General features: G+C 48.9%; 6 protein-coding genes across 6 annotated transcripts; 2 read left to right on the top strand and 4 right to left on the bottom strand.

Moving 5' to 3' along the window:
• Nucleotides 1–591: 591 nt before the first annotated feature.
• Nucleotides 592–1759, bottom strand: MIND_01276100 (F-box domain-containing protein; the record flags this gene model as incomplete). The annotated part of the gene is made up of 5 exons (XM_037369234.1): nucleotides 592–792; nucleotides 846–1175; nucleotides 1221–1255; nucleotides 1301–1452; nucleotides 1503–1759. 5 exons carry the CDS (start codon nucleotides 1757–1759, stop codon nucleotides 592–594), a joined length of 975 nt encoding a protein of 324 aa, XP_037214440.1.
• An 812-nt stretch (nucleotides 1760–2571) lies between these two features.
• On the top strand, nucleotides 2572–4484 carry MIND_01276000 (uncharacterized protein; the record flags this gene model as incomplete). The annotated part of the gene is made up of 5 exons (XM_037369233.1): nucleotides 2572–2671; nucleotides 2721–2836; nucleotides 2887–3175; nucleotides 3221–3345; nucleotides 3402–4484. The coding sequence occupies 5 exons, from the start codon at nucleotides 2572–2574 to the stop codon at nucleotides 4482–4484; spliced, it is 1713 nt and encodes a 570-aa protein (XP_037214439.1).
• An 849-nt stretch (nucleotides 4485–5333) lies between these two features.
• On the bottom strand, nucleotides 5334–6872 carry MIND_01275900 (2-amino-3-carboxymuconate-6-semialdehyde decarboxylase protein; the record flags this gene model as incomplete). The annotated part of the gene is made up of 1 exon (XM_037369232.1): nucleotides 5334–6872. The coding sequence occupies one exon, from the start codon at nucleotides 6870–6872 to the stop codon at nucleotides 5334–5336; it is 1539 nt and encodes a 512-aa protein (XP_037214438.1).
• Nucleotides 6873–6999: 127 nt separating this feature from the next.
• On the bottom strand, nucleotides 7000–8264 carry MIND_01275800 (NmrA domain-containing protein; the record flags this gene model as incomplete). Its single annotated transcript, XM_037369231.1, has 6 exons — nucleotides 7000–7137; nucleotides 7186–7373; nucleotides 7431–7773; nucleotides 7824–7919; nucleotides 7972–8186; nucleotides 8234–8264. 6 exons carry the CDS (start codon nucleotides 8262–8264, stop codon nucleotides 7000–7002), a joined length of 1011 nt encoding a protein of 336 aa, XP_037214437.1.
• Nucleotides 8265–11982: 3718 nt separating this feature from the next.
• On the top strand, nucleotides 11983–14586 carry MIND_01275700 (Trehalase; the record flags this gene model as incomplete). The annotated part of the gene is made up of 9 exons (XM_037369230.1): nucleotides 11983–12565; nucleotides 12611–12766; nucleotides 12816–13046; nucleotides 13097–13285; nucleotides 13336–13472; nucleotides 13516–13724; nucleotides 13771–14106; nucleotides 14155–14245; nucleotides 14302–14586. The coding sequence occupies exons 1-9, from the start codon at nucleotides 11995–11997 to the stop codon at nucleotides 14584–14586; spliced, it is 2205 nt and encodes a 734-aa protein (XP_037214436.1). The 5' UTR covers nucleotides 11983–11994.
• Nucleotides 14587–20261: 5675 nt separating this feature from the next.
• Nucleotides 20262–23136, bottom strand: MIND_01275600 (uncharacterized protein; the record flags this gene model as incomplete). Its single annotated transcript, XM_037369229.1, has 9 exons — nucleotides 20262–20471; nucleotides 20533–20594; nucleotides 20642–21166; nucleotides 21212–21481; nucleotides 21528–22251; nucleotides 22308–22452; nucleotides 22503–22633; nucleotides 22684–22824; nucleotides 22870–23136. 9 exons carry the CDS (start codon nucleotides 23134–23136, stop codon nucleotides 20262–20264), a joined length of 2475 nt encoding a protein of 824 aa, XP_037214435.1.
• Nucleotides 23137–27666: the final 4530 nt, after the last annotated feature.

The following is a 27666-nucleotide window of genomic DNA, read 5'->3' as shown; positions in this document are numbered from 1 at the left end:
GCAGTGTTACTAAGTATCCAGCGTGCCTCATATGGCCTGCCTATGCCCCAAGATACGCCGCGCGGGACAGGAAACCCGCCCGGCGGAGCGCGCGCCGCGCACGGGCGGACCGTGTCCAGCGTTTGAACAGGCTGCGCTGATATGCGTGTCGGCAGGACCACAATGATCAGGTAGGAACCTTATATTAATGTGCCAGAGTCGACCGCTCGACGCAGAGCTGAACTTGAATCAAATTGGTGCCGGGATTCTCGGCGACGGGCTGTGTGTGACACTTCAAGTGACCACCAAGTGATACCGCCGAACATCATCACTGCGGCGCCGGCAACTCCTTCGGCGCCGCAGCAGATCTAAGATTGACAGCATCATCAAAGTACCAATCGACTTACGACTCTGGCAACATCCGCAAAACTGCTGCACTCGAGAACTCTAATAGCGGGAACTCTGCGCAGCGGAAATGGATTTTTTGCTACTAGTAGAGCATACTTTAAAATCGGCCAATTAAATGCCATGTAGATACCGATTACTCGGATATGAGCCTGAGTCACGGTGCATCCCGCGTGAATCTTTCACTGGGAGTGGCCTGCACCCAGCTCAGGCCTCGCAATAGAAGATAATATCTTCAAATTTGGGGCAAGTCTCCTTGATTCGGCGCCTTTCTTCTTCACTGAGACCCATTGGCTTAGTGGCGAGAACGTTAGCTTCGAGGGCGAAATAAGGATCATATTCTACATGAACAGCGATGAGATTTTCGAAGGCCGGGACTGCGTTTATAAGGGCGGTTCGAAAAACTTTCTGTGAGAGAAAAGGCATTAGAATATTGGAGTATTCGCCGGAATGTAACGCACACGATCCTCTGGTTCCATTCCGAAATGGTCAATGGTGAGTTCTTTGACATACGGGGCACTTTGGGCGATTTCAAGAGGCTCGATGATATTCCATTCTCCCCGAATTTTGAGGACTCCTAGTGCTGCGCTTCCTTGGGCTAGGCTCCGCAGAAACGCAAACACTTGCCATCGCTGCACATTTCCTGCATCTCGCGGTTCTATCGGCAGGTGTATTATCGCATGTTCAGTCTTGGCCTGTGGTAGTAACAATGTAGCGAGATTAAACGGGCCATAGAAGAAGCGCAAATTGGGTACCAGGGGTCCGCTGGTGAGATCGCTCGGCAGGGTAAACTGGAAAGAATCAGAATAGTCACTAACATGAACAATGAGATCTACCACTGCCTGACGGGCGGCGAGAAACTTCGCGATGTCTGGGAAAGAGAGACATTCCAACTTATTCAATAATGGCAATGCACCTTGGTATGCTTTTAGAGGAATATCACGGGGTAGAGGACCAAACTTTGAATGCAATTGTCGAAGATTGCTCAGTTTCAAGAGGGCCTTTCCGTATCCTCGAAGGCGCCTTTGTCTCTCATGGCTTCGAGTGCCAGACTCCTCTATGAAGTCCCTGTTCCAAGTGAAATTGGTGACCGGCGGCGATATGAAAGGAATACTTACAGCGCGAGATCTTGCACACATGTGCGGAGTTGTGGTCGTTTCTTAAGCGTGTTGAAGAAAATTCGGAGGCTGCCTTCGCTCGTGATCATTGGCCATTTATACAGATACTCTGTGGCGATGTCTGCCAGAAGGATGGACACCAGGCACAGGGTGGCAAGTGCAGATTGAGGAAGCCAACTAACAATCAACGAAATGAGCTCCGTCGGAAGTTTGAGAAGTTGAGAGTGGCATTGACGGTTGAGGTCCGATGATGCCATTGTGTAGATGTGTGATAGAGGCGGTTGGAAGTAGCGAGTGGAGACTGGACCGACTGGTAAGCTCCGCCTTTTATAGAGCAGAGGGCAATTGTTCGTCCAAGCGCCACAAGTTCAAAGCAAATAATCGGTTTAGCTTTGTTGGCGCATTGTCTGGAGAGAATTTGAGGTCGTATAGATTGGCCAGACTTCGAGTTTTGCGTGGAAAGCTCATGGCGGACTTGGTTGCAGAAGGCTCCTGGTGAGAGCTACAGCCCATTGATTCAAGAAGTGTGTAAGGGAGTTTAGCTAGTATGTAGCTTGGTTCAGCGTAAGTAGTCGCGCTTTGATACATGGGGGCGCACTGAAACGATCGATGTTGGTCACGCAGCTTACCATATCGTTCGTCACCCTTCTTCCTCCTTCCACTCATCGTCGTATTGTCGTCCGCCAAAACCAGTCCGCTTCTGCTCTAGCGATGGTTTAGCCTCCCCTCAACCCACACAACGGTTCCGGAAGGGGAAGAATGGGCACTGGGGCTATGAGGCAGAAGCGCCGCCCACGTTCATAGCGCGTCTTCACGTGCGAGGCAAGACAAGGTAGGGGAGCACGTTGGTGCCTGTCCTCGTCCATGCTGACGACCGTTCATAGATGCCTGTGTCATTTTGAAGGCCGAGGATATCGATAAGGCTCAAAACGTATCCGATTGACAAACGAGGAATCCCAAGACGGTCCGAATTGGGCTTGGGTCAATACATAAAGCTCAGGATCACCGTATCGAAGTCCTGTTGGATTATCGAGACCTCCTTCACCCTCCGTTCTTCCACCGGATCGCAATGGCCTCTCTTCTCCCGCTTCACAATTCTTCTGGCTCTTTCAATTTTTCGAAAGACCTGACGGAGCGAGGGGACCGTCTCCGTGTCGCAATAATCGCCGGCAAGTACCTTATTCATCTCCCCGAACTACCATTTGACGCGTTTCACAGAGAACTTTCTGCCCAAGGTCGATGGGTCGACGACGACGATTGCGAGTTTGCTTCAGCAGCTGAAGCGAAATCATCTGGGGGTGCAGGCCATGCTGTTCGGGCCAGAGAGTGGTATGGTGTGTCTATACCCAGACTGTCTTTTCAGCCTGGGTTGACAGCTCGTTAGAAGACATACCATGATACTCCCTTGTTTGGCACTCCAGGCCTTCCTCTGCACGTCTATCCGGGCCTCAAGATCAACTTCATTACACCTTCACTCATCCGCACATTGCGCGAATTCGACCCACATGTTATTCACCTTGTAGACCCAATTTGGCTCGGGGTACAAGCGTTGGCAGCCATTGCCCTTCTATTTCCGACCGTACCAGTTGTTACCAGTCACCACACGAATTTACCGACATATGCGGACGTCTTTGGCTATCCATATTTCAAATATAGAACCTGGGGTATTCAGGGTGAGTCTTTTTCGTCAGCGTCAGAAACTTGCTGAGAAAAGGCAGCTTATCTCCATTCATTTGCAAGGTGTACATTGGTCCCTAGCGCAAGCACTGCGGGACTGTTGGCAGAACGCAGGTTTAAGAATATCAGAGTCATCTCGCGTGGAGTTGATTTGACCATTTTCGATGTGCGTTTATTGCCACCTTTTCTTCGATTTTCACAGCTGACATCCTACTTCGATAGCCTTCTTTGCGCTCTGAATCCATGCGCCAAGCGTGGTTTGCAGCAGCCTCCTCATTTCCCCCATCCCATATCCCTCCAGTATCCGTCCGATCTAATTCGTCAATATTCAGCTCCTCCACATTTTCTTCAGCAGACCAAGTCGTTGTCCTTTCCGTCGGACGACTATCGCCGGAGAAAAACCTCACCCTCATCATCAATTCCATCGCTACTCTCCCGCCATCGATTGCCTCTCGAGTTACATTGGTTTTCGTTGGAGATGGACCTTCGCGGGTCAGTCTTCACTCACAATGTGCTGCCAAATCGATAAGGGCTGTCTTTACCGGACACCTCTCTGGCCACGCTCTTGGTACTGCATTCGCCAGCGGGGACATAATGTGTGCCCCAAGCATCACAGAAACGTTTGGCCAAACCACGCTCCAAGGCATGGCTGCTGGTCTTCCTGTTGTTGGTCTTCTGGCAGAGGGTACAGCGGATTTGGTTCAGCATGGGCGAACTGGGCTGTTATTGGATGTGCTTGAAGCCGCAGGGGCTTGTGCTCCCTGGAGTCCTTTGATGCCCCCGAAACCTGGAGCGAGGGTTGTTGGGTGGGAAGAAGCCGCACCGCTTCTTGGAGACGATGTATCAAGCGAACGAGCAAATGTCATTGCTCGATTTGCGTGTCTACTCGAAGTGCTCGTTGAAGATTCGGAGAGGCGACGACAAATGGGGCGAGAAGCGGCAAAGTCTGCGAGGCAGACATGGTATGAATGGGAGGCTTGTGCGGGGAGGGTGGTTGCTGCCTATCGCGAAGCTGTGGGGGTTTCTGCATCCATTGTTTCGGATGGGAAAGCAAAAGCCCTAACTCCATCACCAGACGTCCGGAATGTATCATCTCCTGCAGCCCTTGGCAGCACGACACTCGTTTTACGCCGTCCCGCAACCATTCATTGGTCATTACCACCCACAATCCAGTTCCTTGTCGACGGAGCTGTTGTACTCCATGCTCTCGGCCTCGCGCTCACCAGTCACTTGATGTATATGGTGCCCTCACGCCGCGATTTGAGTGAGCGTATCAGGTGGAGGACAACGACGACACGACATTGATATGATTTGTACGGCTACTTAGAATTGTAAGGCAACACAAAGTTGTCATCGATGATTGTAGTGTTACTTAAATAAGTAATGTGCTGGTATATATGTGCAGATGTGTAGCAACTTGACCGAAACTCATTTCGCGTTCGTTGAGGAATTGATGGTCACGTGCACTCGTCACCTTGCTTATCACGGCCTAATTTGCCTACATAGGATTTCTTTCCCGCCTTTTCAAGAATCTGTGTTGCTTCCCACCACATCTCAAGTAGAACAAGTTCGTCAATTGTTGGGTTCCAAGCATGAGGCATCCTTCGCCCTCGCCGCCAGCATTCGCGACCAGTGCGGAAGAGCTACACTATGACTTCACTAATATCTTCAACAACTTGCTGCTGCGGAGACGATGAGATGGACGAATCCCGCGCGAATATTGCTCAAGTTCCGCGCCTTCAAGCGCAACGGACTACACATGGGGGACAGCTTCCCAGAGCTTCCCATATTCAGAGCGGAACGCCAAAGGCTTGAAGAGCGGGACCATCTTGTGCACGAGCTCTCTTCAATCGCACATCTGGAGACTTCGGACTTGCTGATTTACTTCTCATGCATATGCACATATCTGAGCCTGAGCGGTACTCGATGCCAGTGTCTGAGACTCTGAGCAGGAGGTCAACCACTGATGGAAGCCATCCGGCAACAGCGAACGGGACCGCAGACTCAATACGTCTCCGGATCCTCTTGAAGCTCTTTCGCTGTTCTGGCTCGCCCTTGATGCCCAAGTCGAGATCCACGGCGCTATTCAACTAGTGGACGACAATGAGAATGGCCAAACTGGGGACGAAGACAACCCAAACGTGGGCTTCCAAGTTATGCGTCTACATCTGAAAGACAAAAAGTACATGCGCAGCGATATAATGCCTCACCCGTCATGCCCGTGTCAACTAAAATATCCATGTCTTCCTCCCTATTCACAAACTGCCCGTTCCCGTCGCGAAACCCATCGGTTGGCCGTGCAGCCACGAGCCGGAGCCGCAACCCTGCATTGAGGGCAAGCGTACGAAACTCCTCTACAATGAGCGGGCTGACGAGCTGAAGGTGACGCGCCAGATATTCCGCACTTTGGGCAGCAGGATAGTGGTCAGGCGGCGAGGCTGGTGGGGTTACAACCGACGGGCGGGCTTGCACAGTCAGTGCAACCTTTTCCAAGGCCGAATTCGTGACCTGAACACGCTTTTTGAAGGCTTCGAGCAGGGACGGAAGAGCGTCAGGGTCGTCATCCATCCACGCGCGAAACACAAATGTTCGGAGGTGCGCAAGGCATCCGGGATCGCTGAGGATGGGGACCATGGTTGGGAGGCCAAGAGGAAGGCCGCGGTCAAAATTGAGGGAGAGGTACGTCAGCGCAGGAAGTTGCTGCAGCAGCTGGTATAGAGTATCTGGTATTCCTCCCGCCGCTTCTTCATTCAGCGTCAATGACTCCAAAGTGTCTCCACACGAAGATCTCGAGACAAGCTCCCGAACTACGTCGAACGGGTCGGGACCTTGGCGCACGACACCCTGGAGATGAAGATGTGTCAAGGCAGGAAGGGAAAGTACTGCGAGAAGCGCTTGATTTGTGAGTTGAAGATATCGCAGCAACGGGAGTCGGTGAACTGGCATAGCCCTGGGAGAGCTGCCTGGGATACTCCAGCGATATGTGAACTTCTGTAGAGAGACGCAGGGGAGAAGAACAACAACACCGTCATCAGCCGTCCAGCCGGAACATTGCAGTGAGGAGAGTTGACTCCAGGGAAACCCCAATGGTCCAAGGGCCGGGCGAGGCATGTAGGGGAGATTCAAGTGTCTGAGCACAGGAAAGCTTTGCTCAGGTGTAAGCCAGGAACCAGTGGATTGCAGGCTCTGATTTGGGGAATTGAAACCAGCGGCCACCGATGCGTTGTTCAATGTGAGCTTGGTCAGATTCGTGAAAACATGGTCGGACTGAGTGAGCATTGACTCAGGCAGTACGATGGCAGGAAAATCTAAGGCTATATCTCCCCATTGTTGCACGTGCTGTAGCAGCAAAGAAACGACCTCGAGCGCTACATCTTCTCGATGTGGGCTGATGTAAACTTCATATCGCAGTGTCTGCTTGCCGACTCGTGAGAGCCAGAGCTCGAGCAGTTGTATATTTTTGATGCCCCAGCTTGCCGATCGTCTTCGCTGCCCCACAGAGGAGCGCACAGGCGGGGCGCCAAAGCAGCATGTCGCCCATAAGGATGGTGTGTCGATGGTGACTTCTCGCCATATATGGCAAATTTGCGCGAGAAGTAGTGGCGCTTGGCGTAAAGATGGCACTGGGCACTGAAAAAGTGTTTCTCCAAAGATTAGTTGAAGAGTTTCTGGCGCCAGGTCAGAAATGGACATGATGGTCCTCCGTAAAGAAGTATGTGATTTGTATCAATAGCGATCACCGTGGTATGAGAACATTTTTTTCAGTCGTCTCTTCGAGCCAAAGTAAAAATTTGAAAAGGGTGCGTTCATTGGAAGAATCCTAGGCATGATACATCGCAATCGTATCTGCGAGATACTTCAATAGTGCCTCTGCTCCAAGGACAGGCCTCCAGCCCATGCCTTTGCCCCGGGCAGAGATGGCCATGCCATTGTCTCCAAAGAATGCTTGCAAGCTGACCTGTGTAATGAAGTTAATCTCGGTAGCATCATATAACACTTGACTAACAGCACCGGGCAAGTAGGTATCGAGTTCTTCTTGCGTAAGAGGCTTACGCGGGCCCGTGTGCGCCTCGAGAACCTCTACGATGCGAGAGAATTTGATTGAGTCGCCGGTTACGAAATAGTAGCCCTCGCGGCCATGCGATGCCTGCCCTGCTTGTATAGCATCGTAGAGGAGAACAATGAGGTCGGCAGCTGAGAGGAGAGGTTTTCGTGTCAGTTCTAGAAGGCAAAAATGATAAATGAGCTCACTCTCATTGATATCAACAATTGCAATCATGTTCTCGCCCGCACCGACGATAGCAGCAGCACTGCGGGCAAACGACGCGCGAAAGAGTATCTGCCAGGCAAAGTTGGATGTGTTCTGTAGGCCGTGGTCCGCAAGAATGCCACCCGGAATGCCAAAGAAAGCACCAGGGACCACGATGTGGGTTTGTGCATATCCGTCTGCATCCGCCGCGACGATAGCGAGGTCAACGTTACGGTGGTTTTGCGTTGGTGGTAGGGTTTCGATATCAGGGATGTCGAGGTCGTTATATACTTTGGTGGAGGAGAAAGCGCCTTTTGCTTGGTCTCCTAGACACCCTGTGCCTGACTTTGAACAATTAACGATTCTGACGGAGGAAGATTTGCAGCCATTGCTACCATATGAATAAGGACTGGCTTGATTCCAGTTTCCTCGAAGCGTGCCTTCATTCCGCGCAGGATAGATTCCATCGCCGACAGGTTATCACAGTCTGCCTACCAACGCAGTTCAGTTAGACGCAACAACCGAGCAGACATTTTCACTGACCATCGACACAACCTCATCTGCATCAGCTACAAGCTTCTCGACCAGCGCAGCGTCGTCATGGCTCCCTTTGACGACCACGAATTCGTTCTTGACGTTCCGAGAGTCCAGTGTCTGGAACTTCTGCACCTTATCGGGAGAGCGGACGAGCGCCGTAATCCGTGCGTCAAGATCAGTCCGCTCCAAAAAGCGAGACAAAACCACGCCGCCGACATACCCTGGGGTACATTAAGAACCTGCAATTCGCAAAGGACAATGGGTTTACCTGTGCCACCGATAAACAGAATGTTCTTCATTTTATCACAAGTATTTCGAAGGCGGGGGCTGTTCAAGGAGTGGGAGCGATAGCGGTCCAAATGCAGGACCAAGTGGCTTTATAGTGGAGGTGCAAGACCGGATTAGAATTGCATTCGCAAGAGACTGTCAGCGTCTGTCAGCAAGAAGCTTAGCGTGCTAGTTATATACAGAGCGGGGCTTACTCACCTGTCCCTCGAGAAACGTTCACTGAACCTGTTACCCAATCCAACTGGGCTCAATCTGCTTGCAAAGCATCGCGACCCACTTGTTTCCGACGCTGAGTCATTGGCAGGACCTGCTCGTCCCCAAGTTAGAAGGGGGGGCAGCGTCTAATGGACGAGTAGCTGCTTGTGGCGAGCGGATTTGAAGCGGGGGTATGTGCACAATTTCAAGCTTGTCGTGGGCAAAAAAGAAGAACGCCGTGGGTCGCGCAGGTCGCCGAGTTGTTAAAGCGGAGGGGCGAGTGCATGAATCCACCCGGGTCCTCCGGGAACTGCCGTGGCGAAATCAAGAAAAGGCGTAGTTCAAAGCGTAGTTGACAAGAGAAAACGACCATGTCACGGGCGGGTCACATTGACTTGGATATACTTACTTATAATTACCGGTAAAGAGACGAAACCAATATTGTTGTAATGCAAAGGGTATGCAACACTACAGTAACAGATGAGCGACCAGTACAAGCCGTAATGACATATGCAAGATATAATGTATTGAATTGTATTCTTTGGCAGGGAAAGGGAAGGAAGCGTAGGACTCGGAGGAAAGGAAGCCATTGAGTATCTGGTTCCAGTTGTTGGTGCAACGTATATAAGGCTGCCGTTCTGAACGACGTTCGAGACGACGGTCCGTCAGATGTGATGCCCCAAAATGGCCTTCATTTGACCGTTCCCATCTCCAATTGATAAAAGAAAAAAGTCGATTGGTCCACTGGTAATGGGCCTCGGGCACATCGAGCATACGCGACAAAAATCTCCTTGTCGTTCGGGCTCCGCACGACTGTGCTTGGGGGAGAGTAAGCACAGCCATTGCACTGCTGGCGGGCGATTCGTTTTCCGTGGAGGAACGAGCAGGTGGAGGGTGTGGAATGGCGATCCTATATCGAGATTTCGGGGCTAATTTCGGCTGCCATTTGGGTTATGGGACGCGGATACAAGTGCAATTTGCGGACACGTCCAACATCAAGGTTTCAACCCAAGTTAACGTTGAGCGAAATGAGCAAGGACCTAGAATGCAATAATATTTGCATTGCCTATATTCCGCTCCGATGGCCAAGACGCGCCAATGGCACGGAGCGGAGGGAGAGGAAGAGCGATTGATCATGAATTGGAGGTTTCTGGATGTGGAGAATGTGTTTTGGGAACTGTGGCTTGTGAGACGTATCCGCGTTCGTGAGGAAAGTCGGCAACGATCAACTTCAAGTCGGGTTGTTATGTTCAAATAGAGTCGCCACCTCTGCAAGAGGGAGGCTTGTTGCTTGAAGGAGAAGATGCTACGTGGTCCGGAAGAGTGACGGATTTTTGGAGGAAAGAACTCATGAAAGTGGTGAGCTCGAGGGAAGAGGCTTGCGGAGACAATGGCATGAAAGAGGTCACAGGTGAAGGACTGAGGTGGATAGTTGAAAGCCTATCATAATTCAGTCACAGCTTTTCACAAGGAACATGCGAGCGAGGCATACCGAGCAATGTAGCAAAGAGCGCGATATCAAGCTGCTGGGATTCTTTCGCTGGGGAACGATGACCTTAAAAGTCCCAGAACAGCGGTGTTGAGAAAGCCCTTAAATTTGGACGTCCATTCTTTTCTTCCTTCCCGAGAGCCAGTGTTGCGATTTTCTTGGTCTGCATGCATTGAGGACAAGTTCAACCACGAGGAGCTTTATTCGAAAGGCTAGCCAGGTAGCCGGCTTCAGCAGGCAACTCTTCTAAAGCCATCGTGAGTATACGACGACGAGTCCAAGTCAAGTCGGACGTACCATCCTGGTTTGTCCGCAAACACGGTATCCAGCGCCCACTCGTATGGTTCTGCTGGTCCACCCCAGATTGTTGGGTCCGAAATGACAAAATTAAAAGAGGGGAGTGAGGCGACAGCAGAGCGACGCTCGTTTGTTTAACGCGGCTCTACGTGCAGTTAGAAGAGCACTAGCTGTTTATGACACATGGCAAATTTCGATGGATGGCGCGAAAAGGACATTGGAGTAGCTGGAAGAAACAGATTTAGGGGGAAGGCAGAAGGCAAATGTCGACCATGCGCACCAAACTCGTCTGACCAGCAGCATGGTCGCTTGGAAAAGCGTCGCATGATGGCCTCATCTTTGAAAATAGCTCGGTAGAGCTGTGTGGCTGGCTGGCTAGGCATCCCGAGTTGGATGAGATCGAAAGATAGACTAAGCGTGACAACTCATGCATGATCAGTTACAGATGTTATCAAGTAGCTATGTTGCTCTCCCCTCACCAAGCCAGTTCGAAAGACGGCACCCTCATGTGCATGAGTAAATTGAAATTAAAATTGAATATGAGTATTCTTTCTTCCCATTTCCACTGGCAAACACTTGCTATATAAGAACTGAGTGTACCTCCGAATCCATCATGATGTTGCTATCTCAGCCCGGAACCTTTGCGGCCAGCCATCCACTAAAACGACTTCCGTTCTTTAGAGTCTTTACCCTAAGGGACAGAACATGACGACGAGGGCATGTCTCCAGAGTCGAAGCGATTGCCAATAAGTATGAATACCGAGAGACCTGGGATGTAAATTTGTACGTTTTCAATGCTGAGTATGGGTCGCGATAACCGGTAGAGTCGGAGGCAGTTAGCACAGTACACTTGATTCTTTCGATGACGTCTCCAATTGCAGGCCGGCACCCCCAGAAAGCAGTGAGCATCCTAACATAGAGTAGTACTTCTGGGAGCCGCGTTGTTGAAACTTGACCGTCGACGTCGACGTCGCTGAACTATGGGGCCGATGCTGTTTATAGCGAGAGGATTACTTATTGTGTGTACAGTAACCGTGCATGTCGCGAGACCTCCCAAGAAGTGAGTATTGAGAAGCCTGTCCTGGGCTTCTCAGTCTTCTTCAGTCCCACAGCGATCCTCTATGAACGGAGGCATTCCCCCGCACGCGATTGGTGTGCCTCGGCGGAAACAGCGATCCTGTGCCTCCCGTCCATCGCAACGGCTTGTCGCTGGGCCCGTGAAACGGGGCACATGGACGCAATGTGGAGCATGTGCGGGGAAAGGCCGAACAGATCGCTGCCCGGTGCCTTGGCTTCCTTTTGCTGCCCGGAGCTTACCCACGCAGCCATTGCAAACTGGTGGGAAAAGACCACAAATACCGTATGCGTTGCCGGGTGCTGGCCGAGCCGTTTCAGTTGAGTAAGGTGCTTCGTGGAGCATGCAGGAATGTTGCACGGGACGGTGGCAGGAAGATGGGTATCAGCGCGGGGGTGGACGCTTGAAGAGTGGGGGTTTCGCGGGGAACGGGGCGTCAGGCACGGTCTGCGGGGGGTGGTGGAAGAGCTTGGATTCGGAGGTCTTGCCGACACCACGTGCATCGCGTGTCAAATGCGCATCAGCCATCAGCCCATCACCGACTCGCGTCTCGCTTGCCTGACGTCGTCACCCCGCAAGGTCAGCTGGCCAACTTCTGTGTGTCATGATGCGCGCCTGTTGCTGGGTATAAGGTGGAGCCCGGCAGCAGCAAACGACCGTGCTTGCTTCCCTCCTCTACGACACGATGAGGTTCGAGCTTGCCCTTCTCGCTGGCACGTCGGCCGCTTTCGCGCAGTCTTCCGTCTCTCAGATTGTCGTTTCGACTGCCATCGCTTCCCCTTCCGGGTCTGCCTCCACTGCCGTCCGGTCACAGGCGCCTCTCCCCCCGCAGCAAGCGTGGTGCCCATCCCGTATTTTCTGTGCGGGCCCCTTGCTCCAAACACTCAACTTGGCGGCTGTTTTCTCCGACCCCAAGACATACGTGGACAAGCCAACGTCCAAGGCGCCCGCGGACGTACTCTCCGACTTTGGCAAGCTACCAGGCAACACGAGCATCACGGAAGGCGACGTTGTCAACTTCGTCCAGACGGATTTTGCGGGCGAGGGTCAAGAGCTTCAGGAGGTTTCCCTCCCCGGTTTCACCGCCTCCCCGCCGTTTTTGGACACTATCACCGATCCCATTGTGAAGGGCTTTGCTGGCGCTGTCCACGGTATCTGGCCACAGCTTGCGCGAGGCACAAACGCCAGCGTTCTGTGTGACGGTGTCAAATGCGAAAGCTCGCTCATTCCCCTCAACCACACCTTCGTTGTTCCCGGTGCGTGTTTCTACTCACTATAATTTCACCACTGACGCGTCATAGGCGGCCGCTTCCGTGAACAATACTACTGGGACTCGTTCTGGATTGTTGAAGGCTTGTTGGAGTCGCATCTTTATGAAGTTGCCAAGGACACCCTCCAGAACTTTATGGATGAGCTTGAGCGTTTCGGATTCATTCCCAACGGCGGCCGCATCTACTGTGCGTCCTTTTCTTCCAAATCTTGTTTCTGTTTTCCCACAATTTCCAGACCTAAACCGCTCGCAACCCCCGTTGTTCATTCAGATGCTTGCCCGCTACGTTGCCGTCTCGAACGACACCTCCATTCTGCCACGAGCTCTGCCCCTCGCTGAGCGCGAACTTACTTGGTGGCAAACCAATCGCACTGTCGCGGTCAAGTCGCCCTTCAGCAACGCCACCCACCAGATGGCGCAATACAATGTCAGGAATACCGCCCCGCGTCCAGAGAGTTATCTCCAAGGTGCGTTTACAGGGCCTTTCCTTCTTTTCTTTCCTCAGTCTTTTTTGTAGACTACACCACCGTCCATGGCGTTACTCCGGCTCTTAATGCGACTGGCGCCGCTGACCTTTATGCGGAACTCGCGTCCGGTGCTGAGACTGGCTGGGACTACTCCTCCCGTTGGCTCACCGACATCCCCGCCGGCCTGCCCTCGCTGAATGTCCGCGGAATCATTCCCGTCGACCTCAACAGCATTCTCTGTGAGTGCACTCGCGAAAGAATTGGTGCTACGATGACTGACTAAGGACAGACAAGAGTCGCATTGTGCTCGCCCAGATGTACGGCATTGCAGGCAGCACCCAGAATGCGGACGCCGCCAACAGGCACCGTCAAGCGGCAGCTGCCCTCAAGGCTGGTATCATCGATCTGTTCTGGAACTCCTCCAAGGTGGTTTCTATTCCCTTTTGATACCGAAGCTGATGCATTACAGTTTGCGTTCTACGACTTCAATCTGCGTACTAACGCACAGAATACGATTTGGACGGCGGCCCACTACTACCCCTTCTGGAGCGGGATCGTCCCCGACGACGTCTTGAAGAGCTCGGACAACGCGTTCAAGGCGTTCTCGTCTTTGAACTTGATTATGAATCGCTACAATGGCACCATCCCGACCACATTTATTGAGACCGGGTTGCAATGGTTCGTGTGTTTCCTTTGGGGGTGATAATAGTTAACGTTTGGTCAGGGACGCCCCCAATGCCTGGCCACCACACCAGTACATCGCGCTCCAGGCCCTGAAGGAGCTTCCCTCCAACGTCACCAATGGCGCACTTCCTACACCCGCGTCTGGCCAGAATACCTTTTCGCTTATCCCCGACGGCCAGCTCGGCCTCCCCGAGTCTGCCCTTCCAGCCCAAGCATTCACCACAACGCGCAACGCTACTACCAGCGGCGCCGCAGCGGATATTAACAAACTTGATGGAACAGTTGTGAATGGCGGCAAGAAGGGCAGTGGTGGCTGGGCGGAGGCCCTCGGGACGCAGTTGGCTAACCGCTACGTCGCGAGCGCGCTGTGCAGCTGGTGAGTGGCCTGCTTTTTGTCCAGAGTACAACCGCTGATTGGACATAGGCAAGCGACGGGTGGCTCGGTGCCGAACCTGATCCCAAGACTGTCGGACGCGGAGCTCAACATCACCGAGAGTGTTACCAACGTCGGAAACGTTCGTCCTGCTTCTTCCCCTTCCCCGTCGCGGCTCAGTTTTTTTTTTTTTTGTAGATGTTTGAGAAGTTTTCGATTATGGAGATCACGAGCGCGGGTCGTGGTGGGGAGTACACCGTCCAGGCTGGTTTCGGGTGGACCAATGGTGTATTGCTGTGGGTCGCGAGCAACTACGCGAAGGTGCTTGATGCGCCAAGGTGCCCTCCCCTGCAGAACGCCGCGCGCTCCGGTGGGAACGGGGGCAATGGCGGGAACGGCGGCCGGGGCAACGGCGCTGTTGGTGTCAAGCCTGCGGTGGGTGTTGTTGCGCTGGTGGCCGCGGTGGCCGCACTGGTGCTGTAGGTGTAAAGGAGAGGGAAAGGCCTTGGGGCCAGAGGTTTACGACTACTAGTTAGCTAGCTGCATGCATATATACCTAAGTACTTATTGATGTCTTTAGTGTGCTGTTCTTACAGCCATGGATGGCCACACAATGAAAATTTGACCCACAATTGAATCAGCCATTCTCCCTCAAAACACAGTATATTGAAGTAAATTTTGGTATATTTGGAATGCACGGGACGAGGAAAATACGATGGTATACTTCACAAGGAAATTTGAGCAAGAAATGACAAACTTATTGTGGAAACCTAAACTTGGACTGAACAGATAACAACATTAGTAGAAAAGAACGTGCACATATGCATGGGCAGCCGAATCTTATAGTGCATCTAGTGCTACTGTGACAGTGCTGTCTGCTCTTGTTGTTGTCATCTTGCCAGGAGGAAGTGAAAAAAAAGTTAAGCTCTCCTACGACCGACCACGATGATATACAGTACATGACATTTACCTATTTTGCCAGGCGATCCCCATAGTCACATGGTCAAACCATTACCAGTATGAAAACCAATCTGAGGTATAGCTTGGTATTGTTATATCCAATGAATAGACTTAGGTATACAACTTCAAACTTCATAGTATCAGAAACATATAGATTGATCTTTGTATACCTGTCTATAGATATATAAAAAAATGGGAAGAAAATCAAGGTTGGCTCAAGGGGGGTTCAAGATCCTAATCAGGCACATAGGGTGGGAGGAGGTCCCCAGGGGTAAAAAACTTTTTCATATGAAAGATTTGAGCCTAATATAGGGGTAGGGACACTAGAAATACAGTCTATCTATGCACTAATTTCTATATGTAGTTCTCAGCCCCCAAATTCATACATTAATGTAGTCTTTTGATTAAGTGTCTGTATTACATGCAGATGTTACACAACAAAAAAAAAACTCCTTGGAAAAGAAAAAATCCAAATGAAAATTTCCGGCCTTTCGTTGTAAGGGGAGCATGTGATGTGACAGCTGTGACTGATCACGTGACTGGTCCGTGCGCAGATAGCCCTGTACTTAAGTAGTTGGCCGTGGGGCTGTTCCCCCGGCTTTGGTATCAACTAGGCACCTGGACCCTCATCCCCTGACATTCGTGTCAAACCCTGGGTTCAAAAACCCTTTTTCTTCGCCCTTGAAACCTTTTATTTTGGCCCTGGTTGATAAGATAAGACAAGGAGGAGATAAGATGGACGATAAGATGGTGATTGGATCATCAGATGTCGATGCTGATGTTGATTGACAGCGTGGAGTTGGCCATGAGGCAAACAGCACATAAAGGCATGGCTAAAGTATAACGTCATTGCCTCTTGTATTAGGCATGGTAAACACATGGTAGTAGTGTATATAAGTAGAGTAGATTTCGTCTTGTACCCCAGTCTTCGAATTGCATCATCTTTATGATATCTTTTCACGGTGCTTCTTGCTTGCCCTCACTGGCCAACTGGCATCCTCTGAATTAGTGTTGTTTGTGACATTTCGAGGCACAAAAATAAAAGGCCAGACAGTTGATTAAACTAATACTATTATACAGTACTTATATATATTAGCTTGTTGGAAAGCCCAAGATCATGTTATGATTATGACATTGTGTCACAAGACCATCATCAGGTGGATGAGCATACTGAAGACTTGATATGGCACAGTATATATGTTTCAAGTCTCCAGGTATATATACACATATATACTAGACAGGGCTGGGGCTACGCGCCAGCTTTTAATATTACTTGAATAAAGTAAATTTCTAATTATAAAAAAAATCCCATTAATTACAGAATAGCACGCAGGTGCCCAATAATCCTCTTAAATATCTGGTTACTCTTATATTAGAGATGTTGTGCCACTGCCATTGAAGTCATTCAATGGCTTCAATGGCTCATTAAATTGCCACTGAGAATATCTATAGACATTATTTCTTGACAAAAATTGGAGATTGACTATATAATAAGGTAATCTATTCTTCCCCACAATGTGGTCCCCAAAAAAGCCAAAAAATACAGCCATTGGAGCCATTCAATGGCTGTGGCGCAACATCTCTATTAAGCAGATATTGTGTCTACTATTATCTACATAGATTGCAACCCAAGTCAGTAACACTGGAGGCATGTGCCTGGGCATTAGGCTGCCTGAAGCTTTACGAGCATCAGGCAAGCACTGAGTGCCATTCTGGGAGTGTAACATGCTGTAACCATGAGGCTTCAGACTGATTAGATAAGATTTAGATAGCACTGAATTCACAAATAAGTCACTTTTTACTTGAGTTACATTCAAGTATACTATCAGTAGTTGACAAGGTCAACTTGACTGTATATTACTTGGCTATATCCAACCATAAAAACAGTCTATTTGTGCATTTAAAATGTATTTTTTGGTTTGATGGACCTAGTTGACCTGTAGTATATACCAATCTGGCCATTATATTACCCTTATATTAAGCAGATGTCGTGTGAATGTATGTACATGTTTGGCGCTGGCCCCAGCAATTCATTTCCATTTTTGGGATCAGTGCTGTCGAGGCCCCGAATTGGTAATGAAAGCTGTAAAATGGGATCAATCCTAATTGCGATACAAAGCTGTACATTATATCTAGGGCTATCTCCCATGCTAATACCCGAGTGTGTACTAAGCATTGTCAATTTGTCCACAAATTAATAACTAGGTATATAAAATTTACAGACTTAAATTGCAATCTATATGGATATTAGTAGACCAAATATTTAAGAGGGTTATTGTGCCAGTAATTAGTGGGATTTTTTTAAATTTAGAAATTCACTTTCAAGTTATTCAAGTCATATTCAGAGCTGGGGCGTAGCCTGTCTAGTCTACTCTTTACCCAGATAGGTTAGTATGAGCAATGGTCCACCCATAGGTGTCTATGAAGTGGCCTGAAGCCTTCCCTATCTGGACAGGTGGGGATTCCTGCATTCTGGTAGGCAGGCTGCTAGTGGGTTACTTTCTCAGATGACTGAGCTGGTCATAATTAGCATATAATGTATGACTAGCCATCTTAAACTACAGCTACTCTAAGCAGCAATTTGACCCTTTGCTTTGTTCTATCAAAGGATTATATATTAGAAAGGCTCACAGCAACTCCAGAGTTTGCTCTCAGTGGCATTAATGATAAGAAAATACATTGCTCTCACTGGTATCCTATAGATCCCTTCAAGTCATATACATAGCAATACCAATAAAATATATATAATCTATTGATGTAGGACATAAAAGCCTCATAGCATTAACATATCAAACTAGCCAGATGTCTGAGCCTTTATATACTTACTTACTTTTTGATTTGTAGGAACATTGTGAGTATTTTTAGTACACACACTTAGGTGTAGGGATTGGCACTGTACTGGATACGGTTACGGCCATACATTTACAGCTGAAGTATGGTGCTTCCCGGACTGTCACCATACCATACTGTGGGCTCGTGCGGGTCATTACGGATTTGGTACGGTCCGTAATACCGTATACAGTTTATACGGTACGGTGCTGTCCCTCGCGCCGTGATCCAGTGGTTGTCGTTGGTCAACGAGGGAGTGCAGGAGGCCGCATGGAGGATTTACCAGCCGCCTGCCATTGTGGGGCAGCACTGGTGAGGTTGTTGGCCACAGGAGGCTTGAATGAGGACTCAGCCCTGGCTCAGTTGGATGATCCGAACACTGGATTGCCTGTCTGGCGGCCTGGATGCAGGCTAGACAGACTGCGAACTGTCGAGAGCTTTCAGCGGAAGCGGATCCCTATGCCGACAGCCAAGCCTATGGCTTGCTGAGGTGTCTTGTATACGGGCCGTAATACGGGCTATGGTACAGCCTGGTACGGCCTCTGTTCCATAAGTGACCATACCATACCCCAGGACACAAAAGCCCGGTACGGGTACAGGTATGGTGGCCCCGTACCGTCACTGTACACCATACCATATGGTCCGGTGCCGATTCCTACTTAGGTGTCAGCATGGTAAATAACCCTACATATAATGTTTTTATGGTACTGGGTGCAAGATATCATGTACAGCTTTGTATTACAATTAGCATTGATCACATTTTACAGCTTTTGATATACATTTTGGGACTTTAATAGTGGTGACCCTAAAAAAATGGAAATATGGAGCCAATGAATTGCTGAGGCCAGTGTCAAACATATGCATACATTGGTTGAAAGAAAAGATTTCAATGTCATTTGTGGCTACTACAATTGGCTATCTATACTAAGTGGTGGAGTCATAGGTGGACTCAAATAGAGTCATAAATATACTCAGACACCATGGCGTGGGGGCACAATGAGTCAGTGTGGCTGTGCTCGGACTGACTCCAAGTTTGCTAGTGAGTCAAGCATTTCAACAACATTCACACAATATCTGCTTCATATAAGAGTAATGTATGATACTGACCCATTTTATTCAATTCAGTGGGCCTGTAAGCTGTGACTGTTTGGCCTGAATAGTTCAACTGCTGAATTTTGTGTGATACATCAGCCAATTAGGAACTTCAGTGCATAGAATTTTATCTACCCAAAAAATTAATGTGACCATGACCCACAGAATTGAATTAAATAGGTCAGTAATTTTGGAAGTTTTACAAAGGTTGAATTTTTTGCACCACTTTTGATCAGTGGTCACATGGCATTAATCATGGAAATATATTCACACTGAGGATTCGCGCAAAAACAGGGGCCCAAAGCAGGACTTTTTTGTGGAAAAAGCAGTGCCAAATGCAGCCGGCCTGATTGGATACAAATCAAGTCCACAGATTTGACTTGGAAATTACTAAATAAGATGATTTCTGGGTCATGTGCGCAAAAATCAGGGTCCATGATTTTTGTAAGAATCGGCCCCTGTTATTTGGGCCTGTATCTGCCACAAAAAGGCGGGCCACCTTTTCCCTCCAAAACCCCAATGTGATTACACTATATGGCAGGAGGGGGGAGGGGCCCCAGGAGGGTAAAAAAAAACTTTCCAACCTATATCCATGATTTGAATGTTAAACTCCTTGGTCTGGCTAGAAGGACTAACTTGAACCAACCAGTGTCATGTGCACTACTGGCATTAATTTTATGCTATTTTTCTGTAAGTAGTTAGCAGTCATATAAAGTAGTGTAACCCCATTCTTTCTATGGAGTTTAAGGTGATATAGAAGTCTATATATCCACTCTCCAATAAGATCAGGCAATGAGGAAGTTGGGGTACAATTTCATTGGGTCTCAAGTTTGTGAGTTGGTTCTTTGGACCAGACTCAGGCCTAACTATGAGGGACTATGTACTGAGCCTGTTCTTCTTCTCAAGTCCCTGCATACACATATTTTCCCTCCTCTATCCCCTGCCCATCTGTTTCAACAAATAGCATCTCAACTACAAAGTTGTCTACCAACTTTCATACTCAGGAAAGCAACAGGAAAGTCAGTTCTCATGGCGGTATCAGTGATGAGATCAGATTATTGTGATATACCACTGAGTTCTTAAGCCATCCAATCAATTGAGGTTCTGAGATTACCATATATGGAAGGGTCATCAGATTTCAAGTCTTGGAATCATTAAGATTCTTGCAGTCAAGTTGTAGAGTGGTTCCTTCTATCTGGATCAACCATGTAAGTAGGGCAATGCTTGAAACTACTTAGAAACATCAGTCTATCCACAAAAAAATAACCTCTCAATTACTACTGGGCTGTCGGCGCAGGGTCATCCAGCCGAAACCGCAGACGTGAGATCAGCAGGGTCGTCTCCTTCTGCACCTCATGCAGGTCAGGCACTGCAGACACGCGCGGGACTAGTTGCGGCCCGAGTGGTGCTGCGTCGGCTGCCTCGAAGACGCCCCAGTCGTGCCCAGGCTGCCGCGTAGAGTAGACGTTGAACTGCAATTTGCTCAGCTGCCGCGATGAAAATTGATTAGCCAAGTGATTAATAGTAAGATTCAATGCGGAAACGCACCTCCTCCGGGTCGCCGTGGCTCACCAGCATGGCGTGGTCGCGGGCATTGAGCGTGCCGTAAACTGTACTATTCTTTAGCATATATACGCATGTAGTGGTTTGGACTCACCGAGGAAAATCTCCTGCTTGAGCAGCGCGCCGCCCGGCACGCCCTCTAAAATTGCACTGATATTCTGGCGGAACCACATCTTTGGTTTCTCCATGTCTGTGGACCGCCAATGCCGGTACTCCGCCGTGTCCGTAATCAGGTGCGCCGTCCCGCCGAATGCAGAAAACTCATATGTGCGCTCGATGTCGCTTCCAGAACTTGCCAAGCCACTCTGGCTGCTGAGATTGCTCGTGCTACTTGCAGGCGAGGGCGCGCCAGACGCCGTCACGGTGTTTGCGCGGAACTTGTGCTGCACGACTTTGATTCCTTGCGAGAAAAGGCTTCCCGGCCCGCGATGACCGTGGCCTGCCGGAGCTTCCTGTTTCTCCCGGATGATGGCAATCCGAGGGAGCGGGCGAACCCGGACATAGCCGGCCGCAGCCGGGTCCGCGCTGTTAAACAGGGTCATGAACACGCCCTCGGGACGCTTAAGGTAGCCAACAGCGCCGAGCTCGACGCGGCTGGGCGTCCACAGCGGCAGTGTCACTAAACAGTTGCTTAGTACATATCGTCAAATGTTATCAAACAGACCGTTGAGATGGTGGAACGCATGAGACAGTGAGCGGCGGTAGAGCAATTCTGTCTGCGCCGGCACACCGGTCTCCAATGGCAATAGTGCCCGCTCTACTCGGAGCCGCTCAATTTGGTCAATGGCAATTTCCTCTTCGGTAGGATTCGGATTGTCTGGAGGCAACTCCAACGTGGCAAATGGGCCGCTGGCCGGCGTCGTCATCGCGGTAAACGCTGGGTCTGACTCGCTGGCACTATCACTGTCAGAATCGCTGGAGACGGATCGATCGGCTGCGTCTTTTGTCAGATGCAGAAGAACAGAAACAAAGAAACATACCAGGTGTGTAAACTTGGATTTGCGCGTCTCTGCGCCGAATCGACCCGCTCAATACGCTCGCAGCCTCCGCGACTGTTTGATTTGGCGGTGGCGGGGTTACGCACAGCGCGGCCATGGCACGTTTCATCGCCTCAAGCTCGTGTTCCGCGAAGCCTTGCTGCAGCAGCGCTGCTTGTCGTGCAAGTAATCCGTCCAGTGGCCACGTGAGTGCCCTTAGATGGGGCGACGGTGATGTCGTTGTCCTCGCCCGGGCCCCAGGGCCTGGTGTGTTATTCGTCGCTGTTTGCTGTGCCTGCCACCGCGCCTGTTGCAGTTCGAGCTCGCCCAGCAACAGTGTCATGACAGCGGGCATGTGAGCCTTCGGAATCTGGAGTATCCGCGTCGCAACTGCGCTCGTCGGGGCCGTCATAGCGCGCTTTAACGAGCGGCCAAGGGCCGCTTCGTCACGCTCGTGATCGCGCCGGTTCTCCAGTGTGTGTTGCCAGTGCATCCGATGTCGCAGCGCCGAGACGTCTGTCATTTCGACGGGGTCTTGGTGGACGACAGCCGCAGAAAGCCCGGCAAGATCGAGTGCGTCAATTTCGTCTGGCTCTTCTTCCTGCCCCAGTGACTCGGTGGACTCGAAAAGTACCGGAGATGGGACGACTGGCGCGAGAAGCAGTGGGGCGTGTTGTGTGTCGCTGGTGGGTTGTAAGAATTGCTGGTGCAGGACACGCAGGGTACTCTGTGAACGCGAAATTATATGAATTGGTACTAGTATGGATGGTCTAGTAGACTTACGCTGGCGTTGAACAGCAGCAAAGAATCCGTAATTGCCGTGTTGTATTCTTCAATCTTGTGGACGATCTCCTCGCGGTAAAGGTATCTCTGAAGGAAGCGCATTTGTGTCAAGCCTTTTACAAATGCCTCAATATCAATGAAGCGCCTTACAACACGTCAGCGTGAACAAGTTCTGGGAACACAGAGACGGCTGACTCTACGATCTGCTTCAGCGGCTTCTCCATCTGTTCGGCTACATTTTCACCCGACTGGTGAACAATAACGCGGATGGCCGCCAATAAATCAGCGCAGCGCTCCGTCAGCCGCAGGCATCGCCATTGGTTACTCTGCACCCAAATATGAGCAGCATCGCTTGCGTGAAGCGCTAAATACTCGCCTGGACAACTTGCACGGACTCCCATATCGACTTCAGGACCTCCGCCGCCAGCGCGAGCCCAGGTACCGGCGCATACTCGAGTGCGTCGGCGGCGATCGGGAGAACATGGTCCGCAATAACTTCGACGGCCTTGCCCACGCGCTAGCTGGCAGGTCAGCAGCAGAATGCTATATGGGTAGTGTTTACCTCCTTCAATCGTTGCAGCTCTACCCGCTCGGGGCTGGGATGTGTCTGGGCGGAATGGCCATGGCCGAGCTGGTGAAATGTGCTTGTGACCCGCTCGCGGAACGAGGGGGTCGGGCTGCCATGTGTCGCGGCGGCACTGTTGCTGGATTCTCCTTCGCCGCTTTCAGACGGTGTTGAGCGGTGCAGCAAGGAGGGTTCGCTGTCCGCGATATGCGACGATCGTGGCCCGGGGGAAGAGAGCCTTCGCGGGCGAGTGGGGAGTGACATTGGGGGTAGAGAGAGAAGGGGACGGCGCCAGTACTACTATGCTGGGAAGGCTTTAGGCACTACCGCATGCGCCACTCGTCACTGGCGCTTCCGAGCACTGGCACAAGTCAGCAGCCGCTGGGAAGCGCTAACTTTAGCCCTAGTAGTCCGGCCTGCCGAAGATATGTCGCTGTCAGCGTGTGGCGGGACGCAGCTACAACGGTCCACAGCTCCAGCACATCATCTTCAGGAAGCCTGCCAATTTTGGTCTGATTTGAAAAGGGCTATACACGTCTTACGGCAAGTGTTCCGAGTCAGTATGCACTAGCGGCTGCGCATATGTAGTGGACCACTTGTCGCTTTGCGTTGTTTCTGAGAAAGGATGCGCCATGTAGTTGGTTGATGCCAAAAGAGAAAGTTTTCGTCACAAGCACATCAGTTACATCATGACATGTGACGTGTAATGTAATTCAATAGATCAGAAAAACTGATACAATACACAAGTCAGCTATAGAGTCCACCCAGCTGTCGGCAGTATGAGTGCAGATTGGATATAGTATTTCAACCAATTCGAATGTTACATGTCACACTGGCTGATTAAGTATATGATTTAAGGTGGGCTAACAAGCGGCATAGCACAAACTGATTAAAAATACTGTAACATCAATTAAATATTGAGCCTTGCATAAATATTGGTGACCAAAAGACTTACACTGATTGTGTCAAACAAGTAGCAATATTAATGAGACATGAATTTGCTTATTTTCAGATCTGAAACTACTCTGAAATGGGACTCATATAGATTTTATCTTATTCAACAGAGAGGAATATTCTCCTGAAGCATTAAATTATATAAAGTTTATTGTTGATAAGATATCATATCTCAGAGTAAAGGTAGCTTTAGTTCTATTATCACTGGCATTTCTAGCAAGTCTGCAGCAGCTATTATTATTGCTTATCCTCAGGAAGGAATTTTTTGCATCAAGAGATTTAGACTTTAGAATTCAGGGTGTTGGTCTGAGTGCACCCGTTTACATGGGAAAATGTGACCTGGCATGCAGTGATACAGTGGTGACCATCACAGTAATTTTCAGAGATGTATAAGTAAGCAGGCACATCAGGCTTTGGGGGAAAAAAGCAGTCCAGACTGGACTCTTTTGTGGCAGATACAGGCCCAAATAACTGGGGCTGATTCTTACATAAATCATGGGCCCTGATTTTGGTGCATGTGTCACAGAAAAGATCTGGCCCATTCTCTCACAATCAGCCTTACCCACTGCACTTGTAGGCCCAACAATTCATCTGTTCTATTCTGGCCCCTGGGTGTGTGTTTCTCAAGAGAAGCCTTGCACAGCCCGACCCAAAGCCTGATAGTATGTGACTCAGGAATTCCCTTATTTGGGAGGAAATTTGTGGCCTTGATTTAAATCCAATTGGCTGACCCCATTGGGCATCAGTTTTCCCATAAAACAGTCCTGCTTTGGCCCCTATTTTTGTGCAAATCCCTGTGTGAGGTAAGCTTCTACTCATATAGTATACGGGACACACCAGATGCGACTACAGGCAGTTACTAAACAGATGTGACACTTCCTTTGGACATCCATTCAGATGCAACATTTATACCTTCAGATGCAACACACGGGCACAGATGCAACAGTCTGGTCCAAAAACAGATGCAACAGTAGAAACATGAATATTTTGTTTTAACTGATATTTCTTAGTATTGGTTAGGGTTGGTTAGGGTTGGTTAGGGTTTGGTTAGGGTTCGGTTAGTTAGGGTTAGGATAAGGGAAAGGTACATCTATATATGCTGTTGGGGGAAATGCTGAGTTAATGTTGTAACTATTTGTTAGGGTTTGGTTAGGATTGGTTAGCGTTATTTTTTGTTCAGAGGAATATTAACTACCAGTGTGATCCAATTAATTGATTGCTGTTGTGGTGTCGCATCTGGGCCATCGAAAACAGACGCACCAGCAGGCATGGAACGGATGCGACACCTGTCGTGTCTGTTTTCCTGCCTGTTGTCACATCTGTATAATCCTCACTCATATACCACCCCCCTCTCAGAAAAAAAATGAGTTTTTTCAGCACCTCTGGCACCAAGAACTTCCTAATTAGGCAGAGATACAGATTGAGATTTTTAGATTGAATGTCATGTCATGCTCAAACCAGCATTTGAATTGAATATATAATACTATAGTAAGTAAGCACATGATAATACTGTAGTATTTTACTCATTTCAAATGTCACATGTCACACCCATGATATTATACAAATTTTTTTTTGCATGTCACAGAGATTTCGAGAATTTCATGTCCCAAAGTGGTAATTTTGCGCATTTTACGGCACCAAGCACTTCCAAATAAGGAAATCATACAAAGTCAGATTTTTGTATGTGATGTCACGCCCAAAATGGCTTTTAAATTGAGTAAAATAGTACAGTAGGTAGTTAGGCTTGGCCACATTAAGGCCACAATGAGATGCCAAGGGGCAAGGAACATATGCAGCAAAGATTCAAGGGCTCACAGGTGGACTAACCAACAGTGACATGTGTGATATTTGCCTATTTAGGCAGGTGTTTCACAGGATTATATGATTGACTCATCAAGAAATAATGGCTGGATTTGTGGGGGGGAGTGGAGTTAGCAAGTGCATGTGATAACACCCAAGTGTGCAAGTGCTTAGCCTCACCCAGTACTCCTAAATGCAATGCTCAGACCCTTGCCTCACTATAGATAAACCTCCTGCAAGTGTATTGGAGACACATCAGCTCACACTGTACTTGCAGATAAGCTCAAATAGCTATATCTATATACTTACAAACATCATTGTCTCACACTGCACTTGCAACATTTCAACATATATCTTATTTTCCTCCACCTACTATCCCTGCTTCACTCTATACAAGTCCACAAGGCCTATATACTGTAGGTATGCACACAATGACAATCAATAACAAGGGGCAGTATGAAATGAGGAGGGATAAGGCTGTAAGTGGCAGGTGCCGAACCTTACATAATAAGCCAGGGAAGATCTAGAGCAGACCTGAAGAGAGAGTTGCCAGCAGTGATGTGGCTTGTCCCAAAAAGGGTTATAGAATTGCACAGCCATTCCCCGATATGGAGGGGGGGCTGGTTTCAACACAATTCTATAAGGCCAAACCTTAGGTCCAGCAATAAGTAATTACCTGCCAACACACACAGCTCCATCCTCCAACACTATCATATGAGATAAGATTGATTTATACTTTACCATGATATGATATAATAGTCCTACTCACACCATCTGGTATATGTGATACATCCACTAACTTTCCGAGATCCAAAGTTAGTGGACACCTGCTCATAGGGATCAGCACAGTACTGTATACAGGTACAGCCATACTTTTAGCTTCTTAGCAAGGTTAATATGGGTATGGTATGGACCTGTATATGGCTGTACAGTACAGTTGTCATGGGTTTTTATGGTGAGTCTTGAATGGATAGTATTTTACTCAATTTGCATGTCACATGTCACATCTGTTAATTTATGTGAATTTTTTTTTGTGTGTGTCACAGCAAATTTCAAAAGTCACTTTCCAAAATGGTAATTTATCATAATTTTCTGTGGCTATGGCACCCAAAAGTTGCCTAATTAGGCAATTTGATGTTGTCATATGAATTGCAAATTTTGTATGCAACATTGCACCAAAAATGGTATTCAGATTAAGTAAAATACTACACTATATCTAGATGTAGATGCATAAGGTGAATAAGGAGCAAGTGGCAGGCAATGAGATTGATCTTAACTGTCAGGGGGCTGGATTTGACCAGAGTCAGTAACTATGATCTGGATGATGACAGCTTGGTGGAAGGGAGGCAGCAAAAAGTCTGAAGGAAAACCAGGTGACTATCACAACACTATATCAGAGGGAGTGACCACATGTCTTGCAGGCCAAATACAAGTCTGAACAAATATGTGAATTCCCAAGGATACATTTAAAGTGTCTGAAGTAGTAAGAACTTAGAACACAGGGGATTTGGATGAGAGCAAAGACTAAGGCAAGAAACATTAATAATGAAACTGAAGTACAAGAGTAAGATCTGCAGGATCTCCCTGCAAGGGCATCATAAGTAAGGGAATAAGAAGACATACACGAGGCAAAGGAAACAAACTAAATGCCTAAAGGATATAAGTAAACAAGCAAAAGACCAAATGGGATAATACTTGTTTAATATTGATGGTCAGGGAATCCAAACTTGTCTGAAGGAGTCTGCATGCAGATTGGCTGTTGAAGGGGAAACACTCAGACACCTTCATTGTGTAAAAACCCTGTTGTGCTCCAAGGATAACCTCAGAGCATCCAAAGATGCACAGGATAGATATAACAACAATATAGGTAAGATATATACCAACTCTGTATTTAGGGAAGTTAGTGGACAGTCAATTAGATCATTATAATTTAATTTATAAATACTGTACTGTTGCAATCAATTCGGCATGTCACAGTCACACCTGATTTTCGGAAACACTGGGAATAATTTTTCTTGATTTTTCAGATTTTTGGGCAGC

The sequence above is a fragment of the Mycena indigotica genome (genome assembly GCF_014461135.1).
Source record: "Mycena indigotica strain 171206Taipei chromosome Unknown Mind.scaff0013, whole genome shotgun sequence".
NCBI classification, from domain to species: domain Eukaryota; kingdom Fungi; phylum Basidiomycota; class Agaricomycetes; order Agaricales; family Mycenaceae; genus Mycena; species Mycena indigotica.
The sequence above is the reverse complement of the archived record's forward strand: the minus strand, read 5'-3'. Positions and strand labels throughout refer to the sequence as shown.